The sequence below is a fragment of the Lagopus leucura genome, unplaced genomic scaffold (assembly GCF_019238085.1).
Source record: "Lagopus leucura isolate 7727_CA_CO unplaced genomic scaffold, USGS_WTPT01 Super-Scaffold_73, whole genome shotgun sequence".
Lineage (NCBI taxonomy): Eukaryota > Metazoa > Chordata > Aves > Galliformes > Phasianidae > Lagopus > Lagopus leucura.
The window spans coordinates 36942663-36954820 of record NW_024962252.1 but is presented as its reverse complement, the minus strand read 5'-3'; the positions used below and the strand labels follow the sequence as shown (position 1 = coordinate 36954820).

The 12158-nt window shown below is 39.0% G+C and overlaps 1 protein-coding gene across 1 annotated transcript in view; it reads right to left on the bottom strand.

Annotated features, from left to right (window-relative positions):
• Positions 1-12158, bottom strand: part of ARMC2 (armadillo repeat containing 2) — a 95288-nt gene that overhangs the window by 12197 nt on the left and 70933 nt on the right. Inside the window, 2 exon segments of the mRNA XM_042891152.1 lie at positions 409-544; positions 546-731. Of these exon segments, the coding sequence (XP_042747086.1) occupies positions 409-544; positions 546-731 (322 nt within the window).

Here is a 12158-nt window from a genome sequence, read left to right as displayed (position 1 = left end):
TTAGATTCACAAAGGGATCAGTAAGTGGTAAAACCAACCCCAGAACAGCGACAAAAATGGTGAATGTTAAAAATAAGTAGAACAATGGATCTTCTTATAAGTGAAGTCTCACAGGCAGACATGCTTAAAATTCTAATTTGCTTCTCTTTAGTGATCAAGTCTGCGAAACTTACCACCGAATGAAGCACTTCTACAACTTCTTTGCACAAACACTGAAAAGCCAATGCTTTCACTGTCTCAAACAGCATTTTATATAATACAGTTTATGAATACCAGAAAATTGACTTATTTTAGCAACAGAATCCACTTAGGTATGGCTCAATCTAGATAAAAAGCTTAAGCAGAAAAATCCTAAACTCTTCCTGCAGATCGAATGAAGATTAACACATGCAACATAGATTTTATTACCTAGTACTGTAACAAGTAATTCTACAACACGATGGGCAGCTGCCAGAGCTGCTCCTACACTAGGATGAATGGACAGATTGGCCAGCACTCGTATCAGTTTTATCAGAACATCTTCTGCTTTGGAAGGATGCTTTGGATTTTTTTTTTTCTTCCCTTCCTCTTTCATGGTACCATTTCTCTTCATTCAAATCAAGTTCATGGTAGGTTTGGAACAATGACATCAAGGTGTTAACACTTCCTTCTTCTTTAAAAAATTGCTCACGGGCCTGGTTATTCTTTGCTGTTAAATTACCAAGAATAAAGATGATACGGATAACCAAGTCCTGCAATAAAGTAAACAAACCGTATTTAAATAAAAAAAAATCAGAAGCTATCAGCTGCTTAAATAGAAGGCAATAATTTGTTTCAGAATTTATCTAATAGCAGGTCCCAAAACATAGAAACAATGCCAAATACAACAAATAGAAGACAACTGTTATGCTACCATCTTTCATAAATCAGTTTACAGAAGAAAATTTTATAAAGCATCTCACAGATCTACCACAGCATTGAGGTCACTAATCAATAATGGAATATGCTTTGTAACCTGTTTTTAACAAGTCCATAGTAATTTTAAAACATCATTTTATAGCCCAGAATAATCCTATGAGCTAGATCTTACTAATCTTACAAGCAAGCAAATGTCTGCTATATGGCCAAAGACTGCTAACTTCCCTTCTTCTCTAGGCCTGCTACCCGTTGCAGAGGTTAAACTACTGGACCTTACTCTGCTACTGTTAAATCCGTATCATTCCCTTGTTAATTTCAATTGTCTAGAGATTGCTGAATTACTTGTTCCAGAATTTTACCAAAAATATGACCAGTCTGTTGTTCTCCAATTCCCCCTCTCTTCTTTTCCAGAGAGGTGTCCTATGGCCTTGTCATCCCTCATAACTTCTCAGGAACTCGAGACATTACCCCTTTCTGCCCTCTTGTAAGAACCAGAAAGTAAATTTCTTGAGGTCCACCTGGTCTGAAGACACTTAAATACACTCTAGCTCATTATTCAGTGATAAAAGAACTCAGGCTGGAATAGAGATTAATCATTTGATCATACTTAGATCTTTTAGAAAAAGAAAAGAAAAAAAGAGCATTCCATGCTTCACTACTTAATGTCATCCGCCAGTAATTCTCATCTTATCTTCTGAACACAGAAGCAATTACTTCCTTATTGTCTTCTTGCAGTTAATATTCTATAGTAAGTTCTTGTGCTTCTTGTTATGTCCCCTTCTAGATGCTTCTCATCTTGTGCTGGTTTATTCTGATTTTGATTTTAAATGTTCTTGCCACCCTCTTATTTTTATCATCGCTAAATGAGACCTACTTTCTGTTTTTAGATATATCTCGAGATCTCATGATTTAACCAAATTGGTCTCTTAAAGCACTTCCTATCCTTGCCCTTGAGTGGGATACTGAATTGCATCTCTTTCTGCTTCATTTTGGACAGACAGAGCTACAGCTATTTTTCTGCAAAATGAGTGGATCTTAATTCAGTGCTATTCAACACTCCCCCATCTCTTTCTGACCCACCTGTATGGGAGAAGAAAAAAAGATTCTGAAAATCTGAACTAAGCCAGGTACAAACTAACTAAAACATCTAGAACATATTATTCAAAACCTGCTTATTTTTAAAGAGCTGTATCAACACAGGTAAAAGAACAGCATTTCTTCAGATATAGTGCAGACAGCATTTTATACCTGTTAGACTGCTGTGCTTGCATTAACCCAGTATTTTGATCATTTTCCTCAGATGCAATAGCTATAATCACATTCTAACCCTCGATGGTATTAATAATACAAGTTAACCAGACACACTCCAACTGAAGTAGACTTAAGGAAAAACAGATGTGTAAGCAGCAATCCTTTTTTCACATATGCCCTCATGAGCAAATTTCAGGTCCCAAGCCTCTGCCACAGAAGCTTACAAGAACATCAACCTAAGGTAAAGACAAATGCTATCTCTGAATTCAAGAGGCAGGCAGTCTCCTAATGGAGACGTGAGCTCTCTTCCCCTCTCTGTATAATATGACCACTCTGCAGGACCCACTTCCACTTTTTTTCTTTTTTTTCCTCTAAACCAGGCATCATATTTTTGCTAGCTTCTAAATGTCATTGAGACAAAATTTTTCTGCACGTTCTTCCTGACTAACCACTAAGAGCTTTCACCTTTGCTGGCACAGCCCCCATTTCACAAAGGCTGTAAGAATTTGAAACAAACAACAGATGAATCAGAAGAGAGAACTGAAAAAAAAGCAGGCAGTCTCGTTTGACTCGTTTATATTGACTTTCTAATTTTGGTCAAAACAGTATCAGCCCAGCAACAGCCCTACCCAATCAGCAAACAGACAAACAGGTATAGTACAGCAATCCACCGATATTTTGAGAAGTGTGATCTCAACTGTTCTTTCCACCTACAGGCTAGCAAAACAAACTTCTAGAATATAACTTCTTTCTAGCCACGCACATCTGGTTTTAATAGCATATTACTGAACTTTCCTTATCTTCCAGTGACAATTTAACTAGAACAAAGAGAAAAGTACATACAACTTATCTCAAGTAACATAAGGCTTTAAAGTTCATACTACTTTTTGCCCTTTGTGTTTAAAATGCTCTTAGGGTAAGAGTTGCTAACACCAGCTTAGGTTTGCTCTGTAAAAAAATGCACGTAAAAATGAATGGCATTTTGAAACTGCTTGCAAGACTAAGCCTGTAGAAGGCCCAGGGGACTTTCTGTACACAGTGAAAAAAAAAAAAAATCAGTATAATAAATAAAGTTATTACGCATCTCTAAATGTTTGGAGTATTAGCTGCATGTGGAACTTCAGACTCTTGGACATTTGCAGAAAAATTACATAGCAGTCATTTCATAGAATCATAGAATCACCAAGAGTTGGAAAAGACCTCCAAGATCATCTAGTCCAACTGTCCACCTACCACCAATGTTTCTGCACTAAACCATGTCCCTCAGTACAACATCTAAACATTTACTGAACACCTCCAGTGACTATAAATCCACCACTTCCCTGTGCAGCCCATTTCAGCACCTTGGCACTCTTTCAGAGAATAAATTTTTCTAAATATCCAGCCTGAACTTCCCCTGGAACAACTTGAGGCCATTCCCTCTAACCCCATGGCTGGTTATGCAGGAGAAGAGAATGAGCTTACCTCACCACAACCTCCTGTCAGGGAGTTGTAGAGATTGATAAGGTCTCCCCTGAGCCTCTCCAGACTGAACAATCCCAATTCCTTCAGCTGCTCCTCGTAAGACTTGTGCTCCAGACCCCTCACCAGCTTCACTGCCCTTCCCTGGACATGCTTCAGGGCCTCAATGTCTTTCCTTTAGTGAGAGGCCCAAAACTGAACACAGAATTTGAGGTGTGGCCTCAACAGTGCTGAGTAAAGGGGGACAATCACTTCCCTGCTCCTTCTGGCAACACTATTTCTGATACAAGACAGGAATGCCATTGGCCTTCTTGGTCATCAGGGCACACTGCTGGCTCACATTCAACTGAGTGTCAATCAACACTCCCAGGTCCATTTTCTCTACAGTCTTCCAGCGCTCTGCCCCAAGCCAGTAGCATTGCCTGAGGTTGTTTTGGACAAAGTGCAGGACCCAGCATTTGGTCTTGTTGAACCTCATCCCGTTGGCCTCAGCGCAGCTATCCAGCCTGTCCACATCCCTTTGAAGAGCATTTCTACCCTCAGATATATCAACACTTTTTCTCAACTTGGTGTCAACTGCAAACTTACAGAGGGTGCACTCAGTCCCCTCATCCAGATCATCAACGAAGATATTAAACAGGACAGGCCCCAGCATAGATCCCTGGGGAACTCTACTTGTGACCAGTCACCAGCTGAATTTAACACCATCCACCAACCTCTCCCTCATCCATCACGTGGGCCATTAGATCATAGAAAAAGATTAGGTTGTTCGAGCAGGACCTGCCTTTCATGAACTCATGCTGGCTAGGCCTGATCCCCCAGCTGCCCTGCACGTGCCATGTGATCGCACTCAAGATGATCTGCTCCGTAACCTTTCCTAGCACCAAGGTCAGGCTGACAGGCCTGTAGTTCCCCAGATCCTCCTTATGACCCTACTTGTAGGTGGGAGCCACACTGGCAGGCCTTCAACCCTTTGAGAACTCTCCAGTTGAACAGAAACACTGATAGATGGTGGAAAGCAGTTTGGTAATCACCTCTGCTAGCTCCCTCAGCTCCTTCATGTGCATCCCATCTGACTCCAAGGACTTGTGACAGTCCAGGTGTAGTAGTAGCTCTCTGTTTCCACATGAATTGTGGGAGGTTTATTCTGCTCCCCATCCCAGACTTCCAGGTATAGGGGGGTAGAGTACCCTAAGAATAATTGGTCTGGCTTTTAAAGACAGACATAAAGAAGACGCTGAGAACCTTAGCCTTTTCCTTATTCTCAGAGATCACATTCCTCACTGCATGCAGTAAAGAATGGAGATTCTCCTTAGCCCATCTCTTACTGTTAAAATATTTATAAAGTTTTTTGTTCTCTTTTATCCCAATGACCAAATTGAGTTAAAGTTGGGCTTTTGCCTTTCTGATTTTTTCCCTGCATATCCTAACAAAATCTCTGTATTCTCCCTAAGTTGCCCATCCCTTCTTCCATAGGAAGGAGACTCTCTATTTCTCCCAGAGCCTCAGAAAAAAATTCCCTGTTGATCCACGCTGATTTTCATTCCCACTGGCTCATCTTACAGCGTTTGTTTACTTATTACATTCATTTATATAATATATAGGTATTAGTATGTATGGCACGAAAGGCAAATTACAGGTGAGAATTATACTCAGTTACTTCATCTTTTTATTTAGAGGCATTCATGTGAGATGCACTGCTCATAGAGGGACCCAAACTTGATGGGAAAGATATACATAAAACCACACAGCTTCACTTGGAAAAAACAACTCTGAAGAAACATGTCAAGAAGAGCTCCAGAAGAAGAAGTGATGATTTTCTTTTCTTCTCATCTATCAAGAATCTGTAATATTTTCATACTTAAAGGGGGAAAGGCACCGCTTACTCCATCAACATCAAACTCTTAGTTTTCTGACATCTGGAGTCATACAATTTTATTACTAGTATTACAATTTCTTTATTTCTCTAACTCTAAAAATCTATTCCTTGTACTGTGCTAATACCAAAGGTACTCAGTGTACCTGTTGAGTCACAGAACTTGACAGCAGTTTATCTGAGCAATTAAAATGTATCTGCTTTTCCTCGTATATCATGATGAACAGACCTACAAATAGCACAGGTTTGCTAATGAGTAAGAAAGGACAACCATTAGATCAGTAATTTCTAATTAAAACAAGATAGATAAACAAGGGAAGGAACTCCATTCCAGAATCTGTACATGTTGGCCAAATACCTGCTAGTCCATCTGGATCCATCAGAAGGGGAGGGGTGATATGAAACAAGAAATCAAGATGCCAGAAGCTCCTATTAGGGTTCCTACTGAATCTCTAGCTGTATATGAATTATGCTTTTTCATGTTACACAAAATCAGTAGCAATAGTAAAAAAAAAAAAAAAAACAACCACTAATTTGCCCAGAAGTATCATAGAATCATAAAATGGTGAAGGGTTGGAAGGGACGTTAGAGATCATCTGTGTCCAGTTCTTCCCTGTTAAAAAAAAGACAGGAATCTCCTAGAAGTCCAGCAGAATGCCACAAGAATGATAAATGGTCTGGAGCATCACCCTTATGAGGAAGGACTAAGTAACCTGGATCTGTTCAGCCTGGGAAAAAAGATGACCGAGGAGGGATCTGATTAATGTTTTTAAATATCTAAAGGAGGATGAGAGGCAAATGGATGAAGACAGACTCTTCTCAGTGGTATGTAGTGATAGGACAAGGAGTAATGGCCTAAAACTTGAACACAGGAAGTTCCATATAAGCAAGCAGTACAACTTCTTCATGGTAAGGGTGACAGAGCATTGGCACAGGTTGCCCAGAAAGGTTGTGGAATCTCCTTCCATAGAGACATTCATGACCCATCTGGATGCCTACCTGTGTGACCTATTGCAGGGAACCTGCTTTAGCATGGGCACTGGATTTGATGATCTCTTGAGGTCCCATTCAACTCATGCAACCCTGTGATTCTGTGACCTTGTTCCAACCTCCCTTTCATGCACAAGGACACCAGGCTGCTCAAAGCCCCACCCAGACTGGCCTTGAGTATCTCCAAGGAGGGAGCACCCACAACTTTTCTGGGCAACCTGTTGCAGTGTCTCACCACCCTCACAGTGAAGAATTTCTTTCTTGTAACTAGTCTAAATCTACCCTCTTCCAGTTCATAACCATTACCCCTTGTCCTTTTGCTATATGCTCCTAGTAAAAAGTCCCACCAACTTTCCTGTAGATCCCCTTCAGGTACTGTATAAACTGCATCTACTGCTCATTCAAATTGAATTAACAAGTTTATCTTTCTGTTTTTTTACATATCCTTAGAAAGAAAGATGGAGACTTTCTTTGCAGAGCCTGATAGTCTAAAAACAAAGTAGCAGCACTTACGCTTTCCTGAAGCTAACACAGTAAGGATTCATCTTGCAGTGACATTTTGACTGTGAAAACACCTGGTTAAACCACCCAATGTGAAACTTGATTTAAAAAAGAAAAAAAGAAAAGAAAAAAGAAAAGGAGTGGGAGAGAATATATCAGAAGTATCAAAAGCAAATTAAGAAGATTCTGAGAAACCTGACGCAAGGAACAGAGAGGAAAGGCTTTACTACAGTGACAGGCATTCAAACCCTTGCTCAAGCAGAAGCATCTAGAGCAGGCTGCCCAGAAATGCATGTTTCTCTATACCACATACCACAGGAAAATATCCAACAGTTTTTTATACCCTACAACCTGTTAAGGTAACTTTTCTGATAAGGGTTCATTTGCACTTAATGCCTTTTAGCAATGAAGAGCTCATGTCCTTAGGTTTGTCAACACCTGGAGATCTAGGAAAGGTAACAAAGCAATCACTCTCTCAACAGAACAACTTTTGGTGAAAAGCAGGGTAAATGCTTTATTGAAAATATTTCAGAAATCGCTAACTGAAAAAAGTTGAAAACTATGTCCCCCATAGTATTGCTCTAATGATTACTGGTATCCTTGGTTAAAATCTTGCTTCTTATTACTACTTTGAATTTCCACTGCTTCAACAACTATTTCGTGGTATCACATTTCTAAGTTAAAGGACGGTTTATAAACAAAAATGTCTTCCTTTACAATTCAATGAAATAGACAACTTGCTAATAATTGCTGATCTTAGGCATTTATTAGATTTCCAAAGAAAACACCCCACAATTAAGCAAATAAATTCATCATTTTTATAGCTCTTTTCAGAGTTGCTTGCAAGCTTTCAGCACATTTTAAGAGTATCTGTCATCCAAGCAGTAATATCTCCTTATCATCTGTTAGTCTAACACTCACATATCCGGCAACTACATTTACACTGCTGCATCCTCTGGTACACCAAAGCATTTGGTTTCCATTCAGTACGTACCAAAAAGGCTGCTTGACTACAGAGTTCTAGATTCCTCACCATATCACATTTTCTGCATTCTACTTCCCTCTTTTTGCTTTCAGATCTAAATAAATGAACTATAAATCACAGAGTACTAGGAAGGTACAAATAAACTATCAACTCAGCACACCATCACAAAAATTATACTGTAGAGAAAGACCTTATGTGGTCATTCAGATTTATCAGCAGGTTGCCATAATATTTATTCTAAAATGGACATTTCTTTCTTGGAAAAATATTCAGGAAAGAATGAATGATTGGTTACAAATATGCAGGAAATCTGTGAAAAATAACTCTTATGTTTTCTTCTTCCAGTGGTTAATTTCTGTGTCCCTCTCATGTCTGTTTTTTTTTGTTTTGTTTTGTTTTTTAAATTATCCAGGACACTACATATACATATGAAATATGTATATGAAATACATATTTGTAAACACAGCAGAAAAGTGCCACATTATCTCAAAATGCATTTCATAGGATTACCTTGCCAAGCAAGCATTTCAGCACCCACTCTACTTGCCGTGTGCAGTTTGGTTCCCGCCCCATGTTGTTTCCTCACTATTTGTGATTGAGATACTATTTGTGTGGCTGTTCATCAAACTAGACTGGGAAATGAGATATAGATCATAACCCAGCAAAGGACTGGGGTCCTTTTAGCGTTGCTTTTTTCCCCTCCATTTTTAAGATTATTGGAAGCTGTGTTGGTTCTATGAGCTGATGTATCATGCAGCCATACAAACAGCTGTCCTCATCCCAAACGAGGGATAGCACAGAAGAGAAAAGCAACAGAAAGCGAGTCATGGAAGCTCAATAAACACAGCAGTGATGGCCAATTCTTTAGGGACAAAGCTATTCAAACAAAAGTACAAACATCTCCCGCCCCTAAAATATAGAAATAATTAAGAAAAAAAATGGAAAATCTCCAGTATCTCTGACGATGCCACTGAGCAGAGTGCCAGTAATACTTTCAGAGCATTTAAGAAAAAAAACTTGAAAATCTGAAATAAAAATGGCTGTATCACTGGATTCTTGTTAAGAGTCTCTGGCTGTATTATTAGGTTATATGACTGACTGAAACAGATATGGAGTTCTTGGAAGCTCATCACAAAGTTGTCCAAAAGCCAGGCAAAAAACCATTCAGAAAGGTCAATCAGGGCATACAGATAAGTCTTTCCCTAATAAATAATGCTAGAAACAAAGCAGAGAATTTCTCTGCATTTATAGGCGCCATCTTTAGCAATCTTCCCACTGCAGCAAGCCTAAGAGCAAAAAAAATATTCAACAGCCCTAAAAGCATAACTTTTTTTCAGAGGGAGACAAAAAAAATTCTTACAAGCTGAAGTCTGCTTGCTCACGAAACTCATTTGATACTTGCTACTTGGTAGATGCTCTTGGGAATAAAACTGTGCAGATCCAGGCAGAATGAACCCCATAACTGTGGACATCTTGTTAAAGAGGATGACAAAGCAGTTTCAATCTACTCTTCATTTAATAGAGTAAATTGTGACAAATTGATTGTTAAATCAAACCAGTAAAACAACATGCAAATTATAATTGTTAGTTAGTGCAGTTCTACTGGCTGACACAAGAGATACAAAAATAATAAGAAATCATTTCATGCATATCAGGACCAGGATGTTTGCCAGAACTGGCAGAACTAACTGATGATCAGGAGCATGCAGTGAAGAAAATGCAATTCCAGAGAAGCTAGATGAGTTCCTTGCATTGATTCCTGCCCACTATGAAAGAAACTGAGATCTCAACGCTATAGTCTTCTGCAGGGAAGAGTCATCGGAGGATCTGCTGAAAACCAAAGTGATCACAAACTTCTAAAGAAAAAACTGATGAAACAGTGACAAATCACCAGGAAGAGATAATAACTCAAGAGTTCTAACTCATTAACTAAATAGCTTAATGACTAACAGTGATGAGCAACCTCTCACTCAAAACTGCCTTGATGTCTCAGAACAGGAAAGGTAACAAACGTGAAATCAACTATTAGAAGGGGATCCAAGAGATTCAAGTCTGATGAATTTGAAGAAACCATTGAAAAGAACAGCCAATTTGTGAACAGTCGGATACGTGCAATCAGTTTTAAGACTCCTGAGTTCTGACACCCAATTCTTGAGCTCTTTGAAGGGATCAACAGATATAAAGGAGACCCACTTGACAGAATCTACTTCGCTTTCCAGAAAACTTCTGACAAGGTCCCTCACCAAAATCTTAGTGAAACTAAGCAGTCATACCGTAAGGGGAATGTTCTGTACCACTAAATGTTCAGAGGATGGGAAACAATAAATTAATGGTTCCTGCAATTGCAGAGCACCATCAGAATTCCACCTGGTTTTGTGACGGGACCTGTTTTGTTCAACAGATTCATAAGAAAACACTGAAAAGTGGGTGGCAGCAGTGACACAGTAGATTTTGTTGATGACAGCAAGATATTCAAAATAGAAAAGACAAAGGCTGACTGAAGAGCATAAATTGATAATAAAATAACAGACAAAATTCAAATGTGGATAAAAACGAAACAGAACAAGACAAAATTACAGCCTTTGAACCAACCATAACCACCTGGAGGGAGATTTTTTGGATTCTCCTCAGAGTTGTAGTACTCATAGAAGGTCAAAGAAGCAAATCAAATTTTTAGCTTCACTGAGAAACAAATTTATGCAAGCATGGAAAAATATGATCTGGCCATATCTCAACAGCTACTTCTAGTCCCCTCATCTCAAAAAAGATACAGGACTAAAAATTGTAAAAAGCTCAGAGAAACACTATATGGATGCACAACAGTATGGAATCTATATCAGAAATCACTAAGCAAGTAAGGACTCTTAAGCAAGCAAGGAATTTTTAGCATGGAAAAGAGGGAACTCAAAGACTGTATGATAAAAGTCAAAAAAGTAAGAAGTAGTGCAAAATGAATGACTAGGGACTAAATTTTCATCAGCTTTTCAAAACAAGAAGCAGAGGGTATCAAATAAAGATACTAAAAATGAAATTCAAAAGAAATTAAAAAAAATTATTTGTGCAACAGTTAGTACAGCAACTCCTTGCCAATGGATGCTGAGGAATTTAGAAGTTTATGTGTGATATACAGTTCCATAACAAGTTCTGCAGGGGTGACTAGAACTTCGTGGAAAAGAACACCACTGAATTTTATTTTGAACAAGAGAACCACACCTGGCTAAGGAACTCTCAAATCTGGAAAGAGCTTAAAGTTTGGAAAGTTTGCATGAGAAGTATCGTATAGGCTTGTTCTGGTTTTGCTGTTCTCTAGGCATCTGATTTTCTCCACTATTTAGCATAGATACTAGGCTGGATGAACCTTCCATGAGACTCGGTGTGATTATTCTTTTACTTAGCAGGCAATTGCTGCATCTAGTAATGGCAGATGCTTCACAAATGTTTTCTAATTAGAAAGAGTAGGCTAAACTGAAGTATAAAGAGACTCTTCTTCACAAGATCCTTCCATGCAAATTTTAGCATGACACCCTGCATTTGTGCACTTAAGAATGAAAACAGACTCTTAACTGTATACTGATAGGAGATAACAAGTGCTGGCAGGCCTCCACAAGGCCACCTAAGCTCAGGCAGCGTTTGACCTACTGACAGAAGCTACTGCCCTAGTTAGGTAATCTCCCTGTTCCAAAAGCACAGTCTCTTCACGACTTGTAACATCAACCACAAACTGAGAACACTAAACTTTATTTAGCTTATCTGAGAAGCTTATGGATGATAGTGATCTGGGTAAGGGGAACAACACCTTGTTCAAAGATTCCTGGAGATGGGTAAAGCACCAGATTACAAAGCAGAGTAGAAATTGAAGCATGCAAAACTCACCCCACAACATAGATGCTCTACGAGAACATTTCTGATAGGCTTTCATGGAATCTGGCAACCACCAAGGATTTTTTTGTTACTTCACACAAGTAAGCTCCAAAACTGACCACAAGTCGGTCCAACAGAAAATACATTACAGACGCCCAGAAAAGCACTGCTGAACTTCTGAGTGCTACCTTGCAGATCCAGTTTATTCAATCCTCAGTACTCCTCTCCTTACCTAAGATTATGACACATGGAATTAAGCAAGTCCTGCCAACTCAATTTCAAAGTCTTTCTCAACAGAGATAAATTCCTTCTCTCCCGTTCCTTCTGCTTCCTTTA